General features: G+C 43.2%; 1 protein-coding gene across 4 annotated transcripts in view; it reads left to right on the top strand.

The window, feature by feature from the left end:
- NEURL4 (neuralized E3 ubiquitin protein ligase 4) overlaps positions 1 to 17002 on the top strand; it is a 281694-nt gene that overhangs the window by 149058 nt on the left and 115634 nt on the right. For 2 of the 4 annotated variants that reach the window (XM_063449847.1, XM_063449846.1), the window contains exons 6-8: positions 9837 to 9925; positions 11976 to 12048; positions 15424 to 15679. In XM_063449847.1, the coding sequence (XP_063305917.1) occupies positions 9837 to 9925; positions 11976 to 12048; positions 15424 to 15679 (418 nt within the window). Of the gene's footprint in view, positions 1 to 9797; positions 9926 to 11975; positions 12049 to 15423; positions 15680 to 17002 lie in introns of all 4 variants that reach the window. The other 2 variants (XM_063449844.1, XM_063449843.1) reach the window with 1 other exon arrangement.

The following is a 17002-nucleotide window of genomic DNA, read 5'->3' as shown; positions in this document are numbered from 1 at the left end:
CTCGCTCTATTCATACACTATATAAATCCATAGATAGAAGCAGGGCTCGCTCTGTTTATACACTATATAAATCCATAGATAGATAGAAGCAGGGCTCACTCTGTTTATACACTATATAAATCCATAGATAGATAGAAGCAGGACTCGCTCTGTTTATACATTATATAAATCCATAGATAGATAGAAGCAGGGCTCGCTCTGTTTATACACTATATAAATCCATAGATAGATAGAAGCACGGCTCGCTCTGTTTATACACTATATAAATCCATAGATAGATAGAAGCAGGGCTCGCTCTGTTTATACACTATATAAATCCATAGATAGATAGAAGCAGGGCTCGCTCTGTTTATACACTATATAAATCCATAGATAGATAGAAGCAGGGCTCGCTCTGATTATACGGTATATAAATCCATAGATAGATAGAAGCAGGGCTCGCTCTGTTTATACACTATATAAATCCATAGATAGATAGAAGCAGGACTCGCTCTGTTTATACACTATATAAAGCCATAGATAGATAGAAGCAGGACTCGCTCTGTTTATACACTATATAAAGCCATAGATAGATAGAAGCAGGGCTCGCTCTGTTTATACACTATATAAAGCCATAGATAGATAGAAGCAGGGCTCGCTCTGTTTATACACTATATAAAGCCATAGATAGATAGAAGCAGGGCTCGCTCTGTTTATACACTATATAAATCCATAGATAGAAGCAGGGCTCGCTCTGTTTATACACTATATAAATCCATAGATAGATAGAAGCAGGACTCGCTCTGTTTATACAGTATATAAATCCATAGATAGAAGCAGGGCTCGTTCTGTTTATACACTATATAAATCCATAGATGGATAGAAGCAGGGCTCGCTCTGTTTATACACTATATAAATCCATAGATGGATAGAAGCAGGGCTCGCTCTGTTGATGCACTATATAAATCCATAGATAGATAGAAGCAGGACTTGCTCTGTTTATACACTATATAAATCCATAGATGGATAGAAGCAGGGCTCGCTCTGTTTATACACTATATAAATCCATAGATAGAAGCAGGGCTCACTCTGTTCATACACTATATAAATCCATAGATAGATAGAAGCAGGGCTCGCTCTGTTTATACACTATATAAATCCATAGATAGAAGCAGGGCTCTCTCTGTTTATACACTATATAAATCCATAGATAGATAGATAGAAGCAGGGCTCGCTCTGTTTATACACTATATAAATCCATAAATAGAAGCAGGGCTCGCTCTGTTTATACACTATATAAATCCATAAATAGAAGCAGGGCTCGCTCTGTGTATACACTATATAAATCCATAGATAGAAGCAGGGCTCGCTCTGTGTATACACTATATAAATCCATAGATAGAAGCAGGGCTCGCTCTGTGTATACACTATATAAATCCATAGATAGAAGCAGGGCTCGCTCTGTTTATACACTATATAAATCCATAGATGGATAGAAGCAGGGCTCGCTCTGTTTATACACTATATAAATCCATAGATAGATAGAAGCAGGGCTCACTCTGTTTATACACTATATAAACCCATAGATAGATACAGGGCTCGCTCTGTTTATACACTATATAAACCCATAGATAGATAGAAGCAGGGCTCGCTCTGTTTATACACTATATAAATCCATAGATGGATAGAAGCAGGACTCGCTCTGTTTATACACTATATAAATCCATAGATAGATAGATAGAAGCAGGGCTCGCTCTGTTTATACACTATATAAATCCATAGATAGAAGCAAGGCTCGCTCTGTTTATACACTATATAAATCCATAGATAGATAGATAGAAGCAGGACTCGCTCTATTCATACACTATATGAATCCATAGAAGCAGGGCTCACTCTGTGTATACACTATATAAATCCATAGATAGATAGAAGCAGGGCTCGCTCTGATTATACGGTATATAAATCCATAGATGGATAGAAGCAGGGCTCGCTCTGTTTATACACTATATAAATCCATAGATAGATAGAAGCAGGGCTCACTCTGTTTATACACTATATAAATCCATAGATAGAATCAGGACTCGCTCTGTTTATACACTATATAAATCCATAGATAGATAGATAGATAGAAGCAGGACTCGCTCTGTTTATACACTATATAAATCCATAGATAGATAGAAGCAGGGCTCGCTCTGTTTATACACTATATAAATCCATAGATAGAAGCAGGGCTCGCTCTGTTTATACACTATATAAATCCATAGATAGATAGAAGCAGGGCTCACTCTGTTTATACACTATATAAATCCATAGATAGAAGCAGGACTCGCTCTGTTTATACACTATATAAATCCATAGATAGATAGAAGCAGGACTCGCTCTGTTTATACACTATATAAATCCATAGATAGATGCAGGACTCGCTCTGTTTATACACTATATAAATCCATAGATAGATAGAAGCAGGGCTCGCTCTGTTTATACACTATATAAATCCATAGATGGAAGCAGGACTCGCTCTGTTTATACACTATATAAATCCATAGATAGATAGAAGCAGGGCTCACTCTGTTTATACAGTATATAAATCCATAGATAGAAGCAGGGCTTGCTCTGTTTATACACTATATAAATCCATAGATAGAAGCAGGACTCGCTCTGTTTATACACTATATAAATCCATAGATAGAAGCAGGGCTCGTTCTGTTTATACACTATATAAATCCATAGATGGATAGAAGCAGGGCTCGCTCTGTTTATACACTATAAAATCCATAGATGGATAGAAGCAGGGCTCGCTCTGTTTATACACTATATAAATCCATAGATGGATAGAAGCAGGGCTCGCTCTGTTTATACACTATATAAATCCATAGATAGAAGCAGGGCTCACTCTGTTCATACACTATATAAATCCATAGATAGATAGATAGAAGCAGGGCTCGCTCTGTTTATACACTATATAAATCCATAGATAGAAGCAGGGCTCTCTCTGTTTATACACTATATAAATCCATAGATAGATAGATAGAAGCAGGGCTCGCTCTGTTTATACACTATATAAATCCATAGATAGAAGCAGGGCTTGCTCTGTGTATACACTATATAAAACCATAGATAGAAGCAGGGCTCTCTCTGTTTATACACTATATAAATCCATAGATAGATAGATAGAAGCAGGGCTCGCTCTGTTTATACACTATATAAATCCATAAATAGAAGCAGGGCTCGCTCTGTTTATACACTATATAAATCCATAAATAGAAGCAGGGCTCGCTCTGTGTATACACTATATAAATCCATAGATAGAAGCAGGGCTCGCTCTGTGTATACACTATATAAATCCATAGATAGATAGAAGCAGGGCTCACTCTGTTTATACACTATATAAACCCATAGATAGATAGATAGAAGCAGGGCTCGCTCTGTTTATACACTATATAAATCCATAGATAGAAGCAAGGCTCGCTCTGTTTATACACTATATAAATCCATAGATAGATAGAAGCAGGGCTCGCTCTGTTTATACACTATATAAATCCATAGATAGATAGAAGCAGGGCTCGCTCTGTTTATACACTATATAAATCCATAGATAGAAGCAGGGCTCGCTCTGTTTATACACTATATAAACCCATAGATAGATAGAAGCAGGGCTCGCTCTGTTTATACACTATATAAATCCATAGATAGAAGCAGGGCTCGCTCTGTGTATACACTATATAAATCCATAGATAGATAGAAGCAGGGCTCACTCTGTTTATACACTATATAAACCCATAGATAGATAGATAGAAGCAGGGCTCGCTCTGTTTATACACTATATAAATCCATAGATAGATAGAAGCAGGGCTCGCTCTGTTTATACACTATATAAATCCATAGATAGATAGAAGCAGGGCTCGCTCTGTTTATACACTATATAAACCCATAGATAGATAGAAGCAGGGCTCGCTCTGTTTATACACTATATAAATCCATAGATAGAAGCAGGGCTCGCTCTGTTTATACACTATATAAATCCATAGATAGATAGACGCAGGGCTTGCTCTGTTTATACACTATATAAATCCATAGATAGAAGCAGGACTCGCTCTGTTTATACACTATATAAATCCATAGATAGAAGCAGGGCTCGCTCTGTTTATACACTATATAAATCCATAGATAGATAGAAGCAGGGCTCGCTCTGTTTATACACTATATAAATCCATAGATAGATGCAGGACTCGCTCTGTTTATACACTATATAAATCCATAGATAGATAGAAGCAGGGCTCACTCTGTTTATACACTATATAAATCCATAGATAGAATCAGGACTCGCTCTGTTTATACACTATATAAATCCATAGATAGATAGATAGATAGAAGCAGGACTCGCTCTGTTTATACACTATATAAATCCATAGATAGATAGAAGCAGGGCTCGCTCTGTTTATACACTATATAAATCCATAGATAGAAGCAGGGCTCGCTCTGTTTATACACTATATAAATCCATAGATAGATAGAAGCAGGGCTCACTCTGTTTATACACTATATAAATCCATAGATAGAAGCAGGACTCGCTCTGTTTATACACTATATAAATCCATAGATAGATAGAAGCAGGACTCGCTCTGTTTATACACTATATAAATCCATAGATAGATGCAGGACTCGCTCTGTTTATACACTATATAAATCCATAGATAGATAGAAGCAGGGCTCGCTCTGTTTATACACTATATAAATCCATAGATGGAAGCAGGACTCGCTCTGTTTATACACTATATAAATCCATAGATAGATAGAAGCAGGGCTCACTCTGTTTATACAGTATATAAATCCATAGATAGAAGCAGGGCTTGCTCTGTTTATACACTATATAAATCCATAGATAGAAGCAGGACTCGCTCTGTTTATACACTATATAAATCCATAGATAGAAGCAGGGCTCGTTCTGTTTATACACTATATAAATCCATAGATGGATAGAAGCAGGGCTCGCTCTGTTTATACACTATAAAATCCATAGATGGATAGAAGCAGGGCTCGCTCTGTTTATACACTATATAAATCCATAGATGGATAGAAGCAGGACTTGCGCTGTTTATACACTATATAAATCCATAGATGGATAGAAGCAGGGCTCGCTCTGTTTATACACTATATAAATCCATAGATAGAAGCAGGGCTCACTCTGTTCATACACTATATAAATCCATAGATAGATAGATAGAAGCAGGGCTCGCTCTGTTTATACACTATATAAATCCATAGATAGAAGCAGGGCTCTCTCTGTTTATACACTATATAAATCCATAGATAGATAGATAGAAGCAGGGCTCGCTCTGTTTATACACTATATAAATCCATAGATAGAAGCAGGGCTTGCTCTGTGTATACACTATATAAAACCATAGATAGAAGCAGGGCTCTCTCTGTTTATACACTATATAAATCCATAGATAGATAGATAGAAGCAGGGCTCGCTCTGTTTATACACTATATAAATCCATAAATAGAAGCAGGGCTCGCTCTGTTTATACACTATATAAATCCATAAATAGAAGCAGGGCTCGCTCTGTGTATACACTATATAAATCCATAGATAGAAGCAGGGCTCGCTCTGTGTATACACTATATAAATCCATAGATAGATAGAAGCAGGGCTCACTCTGTTTATACACTATATAAACCCATAGATAGATAGATAGAAGCAGGGCTCGCTCTGTTTATACACTATATAAATCCATAGATAGAAGCAAGGCTCGCTCTGTTTATACACTATATAAATCCATAGATAGATAGAAGCAGGGCTCGCTCTGTTTATACACTATATAAATCCATAGATAGATAGAAGCAGGGCTCGCTCTGTTTATACACTATATAAATCCATAGATAGAAGCAGGGCTCGCTCTGTTTATACACTATATAAACCCATAGATAGATAGAAGCAGGGCTCGCTCTGTTTATACACTATATAAATCCATAGATAGAAGCAGGGCTCGCTCTGTGTATACACTATATAAATCCATAGATAGATAGAAGCAGGGCTCACTCTGTTTATACACTATATAAACCCATAGATAGATAGATAGAAGCAGGGCTCGCTCTGTTTATACACTATATAAATCCATAGATAGATAGAAGCAGGGCTCGCTCTGTTTATACACTATATAAATCCATAGATAGATAGAAGCAGGGCTCGCTCTGTTTATACACTATATAAACCCATAGATAGATAGAAGCAGGGCTCGCTCTGTTTATACACTATATAAATCCATAGATAGAAGCAGGGCTCGCTCTGTTTATACACTATATAAATCCATAGATAGATAGACGCAGGGCTTGCTCTGTTTATACACTATATAAATCCATAGATAGAAGCAGGACTCGCTCTGTTTATACACTATATAAATCCATAGATAGAAGCAGGGCTCGCTCTGTTTATACACTATATAAATCCATAGATAGATAGAAGCAGGGCTCGCTCTGTTTATACACTATATAAATCCATAGATAGATAGAAGCAGGGCTCGCTCTGTTTATACACTATATAAATCCATAGATGGATAGAAGCAGTGCTCGCTCTATTCATACACTATATAAATCCATAGATAGAAGCAGGGCTCGCTCTGTTTATACACTATATAAATCCATAGATAGAAGCAGGACTCGCTCTGTTTATACACTATAAAAATCCATAGATAGAAGCAGGGCTCGCTCTGTTTATACACTATATAAATCCATAGATAGATAGAAGCAGGGCTCGCTCTGTTTATACACTATATAAATCCATAGATAGATAGAAGCAGGGCTCGCTCTGTTTATACACTATATAAATCCATAGATAGATAGAAGCACGTCCCGCTCTGTTTATACACTATATAAATCCATAGATGGATAGAAGCAGTGCTCGCTCTATTCATACACTATATAAATCCATAGATAGAAGCAGGGCTCGCTCTGTTTATACACTATATAAATCCATAGATAGAAGCAGGACTCGCTCTGTTTATACACTATATAAATCCATAGATAGAAGCAGGGCTCGCTCTATTCATACACTATATAAATCCATAGATAGAAGCAGGGCTCGCTCTATTCATACACTATATAAATCCATAGATAGAAGCAGGGCTCGCTCTGTTTATACACTATATAAATCCATAGATAGATAGAAGCAGGGCTCACTCTGTTTATACACTATATAAATCCATAGATAGATAGAAGCAGGACTCGCTCTGTTTATACATTATATAAATCCATAGATAGATAGAAGCAGGGCTCGCTCTGTTTATACACTATATAAATCCATAGATAGATAGAAGCACGGCTCGCTCTGTTTATACACTATATAAATCCATAGATAGATAGAAGCAGGGCTCGCTCTGTTTATACACTATATAAATCCATAGATAGATAGAAGCAGGGCTCGCTCTGTTTATACACTATATAAATCCATAGATAGATAGAAGCAGGGCTCGCTCTGATTATACGGTATATAAATCCATAGATAGATAGAAGCAGGGCTCGCTCTGTTTATACACTATATAAATCCATAGATAGATAGAAGCAGGACTCGCTCTGTTTATACACTATATAAAGCCATAGATAGATAGAAGCAGGACTCACTCTGTTAATACACTATATAAATCCATAGATAGAAGCAGGACTCACTCTGTTTATACACTATATAAAGCCATAGATAGATAGAAGCAGGGCTCGCTCTGTTTATACACTATATAAAGCCATAGATAGATAGAAGCAGGGCTCGCTCTGTTTATACACTATATAAAGCCATAGATAGATAGAAGCAGGGCTCGCTCTGTTTATACACTATATAAATCCATAGATAGATAGAAGCAGGGCTCGCTCTGTTTATACACTATATAAATCCATAGATAGAAGCAGGGCTCACTCTGTTTATACACTATATTAATCCATAGATAGAAGCAGGGCTCGCTCTGTTTATACACTATATAAATCCATAGATAGATAGAAGCAGGGCTCGCTCTGTTTATACACTATATAAATCCATAGATAGATAGAAGCAGGACTCACTCTGTTTATACACTATATAAATCCATAGATAGAAGCAGGACTCACTCTGTTTATACACTATATAAATCCATAGATAGAAGCAGGGCTCACTCTGTTTATACACTATATAAATCCATAGATAGATAGAAGCACGGCTCGCTCTGTTTATACACTATATAAATCCATAGATAGAAGCAGGACTCACTCTGTTTATACACTATATAAATCCATAGATAGAAGCAGGGCTCGCTCTATTCATACACTATATTAATCCATAGATAGATAGAAGCAGGGCTCGCTCTGTTTATACACTATATAAATCCATAGATAGAAGCAGGGCTCGCTCTGTTTATACACTATATAAATCCATAGATAGATAGAAGCAGGACTCGCTCTGTTTATACACTATATAAATCCATAGATAGATAGAAGCAGGACTCGCTCTGTTTATACATTATATAAATCCATAGATAGATAGAAGCAGGGCTCACTCTGTTTATACACTATATAAATCCATAGATAGAAGCAGGGCTCACTCTGTTTATACACTATATAAATCCATAGATAGATAGAAGCAGGGCTTGCTCTGTTTATACACTATATAAATCCATAGATAGATAGAAGCAGGACTCGCTCTGTTTATACACTATATAAATCCATAGATAGATAGAAGCAGGGCTCGCTCTGTTTATACACTATATAAATCCATAGATAGAAGCAGGGCTTGCTCTGTTTATACACTATATAAATCCATAGATGGATAGAAGCAGGGCTCGCTCTGTTTATACACTATATAAATCCATAGATAGAAGCAGGGCTCGCTCTGTTTATACACTAAATAAATCCATAGATAGATAGAAGCAGGACTCGCTCTGTTTATACACTATATAAATCCATAGATAGATAGAAGCAGGGCTCGCTCTGTTTATACACTATATAAATCCATAGATAGAAGCAGGGCTCGCTCTGTTTATACACTATATAAATCCATAGAATGATAGAAGCAGGGCTCACTCTGTTTATACACAATATAAATCCATAGATAGATAGAAGCAGGGCTCGCTCTGTTTATACACTATATAAATCCATAGAATGATAGAAGCAGGGCTCACTCTGTTTATACACAATATAAATCCATAGATAGATAGAAGCAGGGCTCACTCTGTTTATAGACTATATAAATCCATAGATAGATAGAAGCAGGGCTCACTCTGTTTATACACTATATAAATCCATAGATAGATAGAAGCAGGACTCGCTCTGTTTATACACTATATAAATCCATAGATAGATAGAAGCAGGACTCGCTCTGTTTATACACTATATAAATCCATAGAATGATAGAAGCAGGGCTCGCTCTGTTTATACACTATATAAATCCATAGATAGATAGAAGCAGGACTCGCTCTGTTTATACACTATATAAATCCATAGATGGATAGAAGCAGGGCTCGCTCTGTTTATACACTATATAAATCCATAGAATGATAGAAGCAGGGCTCGCTCTGTTTATACACTATATAAATCCACAGGTTAGAGTTTGTCATGTGTAAATAAGATTTTGGAATTTGTTTTCAATGATGGGGGTATAAGGAAGTTTGTCTGTACAGTTGCTTTCCTCGTACATAGAAGGCAGCTTGCTTTTCTCATTTATTGCATCTTGGAATAAGTCTTTATGTATTCATTTATCCTTCCATCTTGTCTGTTGATATCTCCGACTTGTCATTGTGGTCCCTGCTCATTCCTTCCTCAGATAATTCCTTCCTCTTCTCTCTCCATTTGGGCAGATTCTTCTTTGAGTAACCCCTTCGCTCCGCTCCCCGCAGGTACCATCATGATGAGTGGATGTGGCATATTGACCAATGGGAAAGGAACGCGTAGGGAGTACTGTGAGTTCAGCTTGGATGAGTTACAGGTAAGTACCTTCCAATTCTCCCTCATCCTTACGCTAGCCTCCGATCTCATTCACCAGTTTCACATGACATGACTCCATTTGCTGCTTTTTCAAGGATAAAATGTGTAACTTTGGGAAAAAAATGCTAAATATCATGCCCTTTGCCCCCATTGTACAGGTGCACCCATCCTGGGCCCCCATTGTACAGGTGCACCCGTCCTGGGCCCCCACTGTACAGGTGCGCCGGTCCTGGGCCCCCATTGTACAGGCGCGCCGGTCCTGGGCCCCCATTGTACAGGCGCGCCGGTCCTGGGCCCCCATTGTACAGGCGCGCCGGTCCTGGGCCCCCATTGTACAGGCGCGCCGGCCCTGGGCCCCCATTGTACAGGCGCGCCGGCCCTGGGCCCCCATTGTACAGGCGCGCCGGCCCTGGGCCCCCATTGTACAGGCGCGCCGGCCCTGGGCCCCCATTGTACAGGCGCGCCGGCCCTGGGCCCCCATTGTACAGGCGCGCCGGCACTGGGCCCCCATTGTACAGGCGCGCCGGCCCTGGGACCCCATTGTACAGGGCCCCCATTGTACAGGCGCGCCTGCCCTGGGCCCCCATTGTACAGGCGCGCCGGCCCTGGGCCCCCATTGTACAGGCGCGCCGGCCCTGGGCCCCCATTGTACAGGCGCGCCGGCCCTGGGCCCCCATTGTACAGGCGCGCCGGCCCTGAGCCCCCATTGTACAGGGCCCTCATTGTACAGGCGCGCCTGCCCTGGGCCCCCATTGTACAGGCGCGCCGGCCCTGGGCCCCCATTGTACAGGCGCGCCGGCCCTGGGCCCCCATTGTACAGGCGCGCCGGCCCTGGGCCCCCATTGTACAGGCGCGCCGGCCCTGGGCCCCCATTGTACAGGCGCGCCGGCCCTGGGCCCCCATTGTACAGGCGCGCCGGCCCTGGGCCCCCATTGTACAGGCGCGCCGGCCCTGGGCCCCCATTGTACAGGCGCGCCGGCCCTGGGCCCCCATTGTACAGGTGCGTCCCTTTATTATTATGTCTGTGTAATTATCAGAGCCTGTATGTTTCTTCACATGATTTGGTTTTATGTGGGTATTCACCGTAATCTTTATATAATGATCATATGAACTTGTTCCAATGAAAACTAAACCTGTGTTTGTTAGTTCCCTTTGGAACTTTGTGTTCTGTGTGGATTTTTATGAATCTCATTAACACAGTTGACTGGCTGCAAGATCCTTTTAACCTCTGGGATAAATCGAAGGAGGTAGGCCTGAGAGCTGCAAGTGCCTTTGTAAAGGCAATACAAATCACGTTGCAGGCAATGGTGGCGGAAACCTGCCTGGAAAAAGGGGTAAAGTGGAATAGGAAGAGGGGACGGTAACTGCCTGGATGGAGAGCTTTAGCTTGGTCAGTGGAAAAGCTCTAGAGAGACCCTGGTCAAGACTTGCGACTGGGGTTGAAACGTTCCAGGGTCCCTCCTCAACTGCTAGGAAGATGATTAGGCGGAGGTACTCGGTCCGAATACAGGAGCTCTGACACACACGCCTTGGGCCCCCTTTGTTGTCCATCCTGTCTTAACACATGGTTTCAGTAATATTTGGTACATTGGATCTACCATGCCAATATCTCCAAATGCCCGTTGTAGCAGAGCTTGTGTATTTCGGCTCCGTAACTCCTTTAGGTCGACTTCCTTGCTACTAGCACGGGACGCTGGAGCACATTAGACCCAGTAGCAGAAGCTAGACTACCCTTGATCGGACAACTGTGGTTATAGCTCTCTGCAGTGGTTATGGCTCGCTGCGGTGGTTTCTCCCTTTCTCCTGTAGAGCAGTAAATGTAATTCCAAAGTGTTTCAGAGTATCTCCCAGTCCGGTGCTCTATGTACAGGATGGGTTCAGGTAATCACCAGAGGTCCCCAATTCTTGCTGTGAGGAAGAGTAAGCATCTTGGAGGGGTCCCATAGTGACAATGACACTTTTTTGTGTTTTTTTTTTAATTTTTTTTGAGGGGGTATGTGGGGTTGGAATGGGGTACCATGATATTTGTTAACAATCATATCTCTCTCCAGGAGGGCGATCACATTGGGCTTACCAGGAAAGCTAGTGGAGCTCTTCATTTCTATATCAATGGCATGGACCAGGGTGAGGCACAGTCTGTCATTGCTCTCCCCATTTACCCAGTCTGTCATTGCTCTCCCCATTTACCCAGTCTGTCATTGCTCTCCCCATTTACCCAGTCTGTCATTGCTCTCCCCATTTACCCAGTCTGTCATTGCTCTCCCCATTTACCCAGTCTGTCATTGCTCTCCCCATTTACCCAGTCTGTCATTGCTCTCCCCATTTACCCAGCCTGTCATTGCTCTCCCCATTTACCCAGTCTGTCATTGCTCTCCCCATTTACCCAGTCTGTCATTGCTCTCCCCATTTACCCAGCCTGTCATTGCGCTCCCCATTTACCCAGTCTGTCATTGCTCTCCCCATTTACCCAGTCTGTCATTGCTCTCCCCATTTACCCAGTCTGTCATTGCTCTCCCCATTTACCCAGTCTGTCATTGCTCTCCCCATTTACCCAGTCTGTCATTGCTCTCCCCATTTACCCAGTCTGTCATTGCTCTCCCCATTTACCCAGCCTGTCATTGCGCTCCCCATTTACCCAGTCTGTCATTGCGCTCCCCATTTACCCAGTCTGTCATTGCTCTCCCCATTTACCCAGTCTGTCATTGCTCTCCCCATTTACCCAGCCTGTCATTGCTCTCCCCATTTACCCAGTCTGTCATTGCTCTCCCCATTTACCCAGTCTGTCATTGCTCTCCCCATTTACCCAGTCTGTCATTGCTCTCCCCATTTACCCAGTCTGTCATTGCTCTCCCCATTTACCCAGTCTGTCATTGCTCTCCCCATTTACCCAGTCTGTCATTGCTCTCCCCATTTACCCAGTCTGTCATTGCTCTCCCCATTTACCCAGTCTGTCATTGCTCTCCCCATTTACCCAGTCTGTCATTGCTCTCCCAATTTACCCAGCCTGTCATTGCTCTCCCCATTTACCCAGCCTGTCATTGCTCTCCCAATTTACCCAGCCTGTCATTGCTCTCCCCATTTACCCAGCCTGTCATTGCTCTCCCCATTTACCCAGTCTGTCATTGCTCTTCCCATTTACCCAGCCTGTCATTGCTCTTCCCATTTACCCAGCCTGTCATTGCTCTTCCCATTTACCCAGCCTGTCATTGCTCTCCCCATTTACCCAGTCTGTCATTGCTCTCCCCATTTACCCAGTCTGTCATTGCTCTCCCCATTTACCCAGTCTGTCATTGCTCTCCCCATTTACCAAGTCTGTCATTGCTCTCCCCATTTACCCAGTCTGTCATTGCTCTCCCCATTTACCCAGTCTGTCATTGCTCTCCCCATTTACCCAGCCTGTCATTGCTCTCCCCATTTACCCAGCCTGTCATTGCTCTCCCCATTTACCCAGCCTGTCATTGCTCTCCCCATTTACCCAGCCTGGCATTGCTCTCCCCATTTACCCAGCCTGTCATTGCGCTCCCCATTTACCCAGCCTGTCATTGCGCTCCCCATTTACCCAGCCTGTCATTGCTCTCCCCATTTACCCAGCCTGTCATTGCTCTCCCCATTTACCCAGCCTGTCATTGCTCTCCCCATTTACCCAGTCTGTCATTGCTCTCCCCATTTACCCAGTCTGTCATTGCTCTCCCCATTTACCCAGCCTGTCATTGCTCTCCCCATTTACCCAGCCTGTCATTGCTCTCCCCATTTACCCAGCCTGTCATTGCTCTCCCCATTTACCCAGCCTGTCATTGCTCTCCCCATTTACCCAGTCTGTCATTGCTCTCCCCATTTACCCAGTCTGTCATTGCTCTCCCCATTTACCCAGTCTGTCATTGCTCTCCCCATTTACCCAGTCTGTCATTGCTCTCCCCATTTACCCAGCCTGTCATTGCTCTCCCCATTTACCCAGCCTGTCATTGCTCTCCCCATTTACCCAGTCTGTCATTGCTCTCCCCATTTACCCAGTCTGTCATTGCTCTCCCCATTTACCCAGTCTGTCATTGCTCTCCCCATTTACCCAGCCTGTCATTGCTCTCCCCATTTACCCAGCCTGTCATTGCTCTCCCCATTTACCCAGCCTGTCATTGCTCTCCCCATTTACCCAGCCTGTCATTGCTCTCCCCATTTACCCAGCCTGTCATTGCTCTCCCCATTTACCCAGTCTGTCATTGCTCTCCCCATTTACCCAGTCTGTCATTGCTCTCCCCATTTACCCAGTCTGTCATTGCTCTCCCCATTTACCCAGCCTGTCATTGCTCTCCCCATTTACCCAGCCTGTCATTGCTCTCCCCATTTACCCAGCCTGTCATTGCTCTCCCCATTTACCCAGCCTGTCATTGCTCTCCCCATTTACCCAGTCTGTCATTGCTCTCCCCATTTACCCAGCCTGTCATTGCTCTCCCCATTTACCCAGTCTGTCATTGCTCTCCCCATTTACCCAGCCTGTCATTGCTCTCCCCATTTACCCAGCCTGTCATTGCTCTCCCCATTTACCCAGTCTGTCATTGCTCTCCCCATTTACCCAGTCTGTCATTGCTCTCCCCATTTACACAGTCTGTCATTGCTCTCCCCATTTACCCAGCCTGTCATTGCTCTCCCCATTTACCCAGTCTGTCATTGCTCTCCCCATTTACCCAGCCTGTCATTGCTCTCCCCATTTACCCAGTCTGTCATTGCTCTCCCCATTTACCCAGCCTGTCATTGCTCTCCCCATTTACCCAGTCTGTCATTGCTCTCCCCATTTACCCAGCCTGTCATTGCTCTCCCCATTTACCCAGCCTGTCATTGCTCTCCCCATTTACCCAGCCTGTCATTGCTCTCCCCATTTACCCAGTCTGTCATTGCTCTCCCCATTTACCCAGCCTGTCATTGCTCTCCCCATTTACCCAGCCTGTCATTGCTCTCCCCATTTACCCAGTCTGTCATTGCTCTCCCCATTTACCCAGTCTGTCATTGCTCTCCCCATTTACCCAGCCTGTCATTGCTCTCCCCATTTACCCAGTCTGTCATTGCTCTCCCCATTTACCCAGTCTGTCATTGCTCTCCCCATTTACCCAGTCTGTCATTGCTCTCCCCATTTACCCAGTCTGTCATTGCTCTCCCCATTTACCCAGTCTGTCATTGCTCTCCCCATTTACCCAGTCTGTCATTGCTCTCCCCATTTACCCAGCCTGTCATTGCTCTCCCCATTTACCCAGTCTGTCATTGCTCTCCCCATTTACCCAGCCTGTCAGTATTGTTGAATGGTTTATTCCACCATCAGTGAAGGTTCCTGACTTTACGAAGACCTTCGTGGTCAAAACGTTGTCTCATTGGTGATGGACTAAATGGATCACTATTTGTGACTACCTGCTCTTATCCCCCACCATGTCCCTGGAAGTTTACCTGTTATTACACTGATTACTCCATGATTGAAATTGTGTAATGTCATGTGATTTTACTCCTGTCCTGCAGGTGTCGCCTCCTGTCAGACGCCTCCTGTGGTTTATGGAGTAGTTGATCTCTATGGCATGGCGGTAAAAGTGACAATCGTTCACAATCATAACCACGCTGACCGACTGCGAAGAAATAATGCTATCCTGCGTGCTCGGTCACCAGACGCAGGGCGGCAGAACTCCACCACACCTGAACCCGGGCAGCTTCTCTTCCACACAAACTGCGGCCAGAAAGCCTTGATTATTAATGGGGGTCGCACAGCACTCCGGCCACAGTATGTACATCATCCGGACACAGAACACTTTACTCTAATATCCGTATATGCATTCCTGTATCATTTAATATGGCGTGGAGTAATAAGACTCCCTTAGGTCTTAGTTATTTAATGAAGAGATAGAACTGGGATTGTGATGCCCCTCTCACAGAGCTGGGGGGCACTCACAGGGCTGGGGGGAATATATCCAGAAAGGTGGGGGGGGGGGGGGGGGCTCACAGGGTTGGGGGGATATATCCAGGGAGGGGGGGGCACTCACAGGGCTGATGGGTTATATCCAGCAAGGGGGGCCCTCTCACATGGCTGAGTGGTTATATCCAGGAAGGGAGGCCCTCTCACAGGGGTTACATTCAGGAAGGGGTACCCTCTCACAGGGCTGAGGGGTTACATTCAGGAAGGGGTACCCTCTCACAGGGCTGAGGGGTTACATTCAGGAAGGGGGACCCTCTCACAGGGCTGATGGGTTATATCCAGGAAGGGGGGCCCTCTCACAGGGCTGAGGGGTTACATTCAGGAAGGGGGGCCCTCTCACAGGGCTGAGGGGGTCATATCTAGGAAGTGGGACCCTCTCACAGGGTTGAGGGGTTATATCCAGGAAAGGGAATGCCTAACTAAAACTGTGAGAGGGAAATAGTTACCGGTAAATCGAAACATAAACACACAGTTACACCTTTTAGACATGTTTAAAAACTGCTGTTTTCAAACTTGGTAATGTTCATTATTTGTTTTATTAGTTTACAAAATGCAAAGCGAGTGAACGGAAGACAAATCTAAAGCTAATCAATATTTGTTGTGATCACCCATTGCCTTCAGATCAGAGTTAATTCTTGTAGGTACCTTCGACGTGGAAAGAGGCTAAGCGACTTAATTGGGGTGCAAAAATGTAGTCAAAATGTGGATATTTGGAGCAGAAAACCATTTGTTTGCTGTGCGGCTGGAGAAAGTGTAAGATGAAGTGTCTGCAGACACCGTTGAAGCATAGTGGAGGATTTTGCAAGCTTGGATATCTTCTAATGGTCAGAATGGTCAACTTAATGCAATACCCTAAGAGAGGCATACAGCCAAAGCCAGTAACACTATGGGCACCAGAAAACGCGAAGTCCAGTATCCAGTACCCGATGTCCGTCCACAGATTCTGAAAGGCGATGCCACAGACAGGGTGGCGCTGACTGACTGAGATCAGTTTCCTTCCCCCCCGAATAAAGGAAATGCATAACAGTGGGAATAGTACCATTCCTTCAGGGGAAAGGCAGGCAGGGCATCTATAAGGCATTGTAAAAGCCTACTATAAAACGATCCAAAATCCAGGTTAGGTAAGTAGAA

The sequence above is a fragment of the Pelobates fuscus genome, chromosome 3, assembly GCF_036172605.1.
Source record: "Pelobates fuscus isolate aPelFus1 chromosome 3, aPelFus1.pri, whole genome shotgun sequence".
Taxonomy (NCBI): Eukaryota; Metazoa; Chordata; class Amphibia; order Anura; family Pelobatidae; genus Pelobates; species Pelobates fuscus.
The sequence above is the reverse complement of the archived record's forward strand: the minus strand, read 5'-3'. Positions and strand labels throughout refer to the sequence as shown.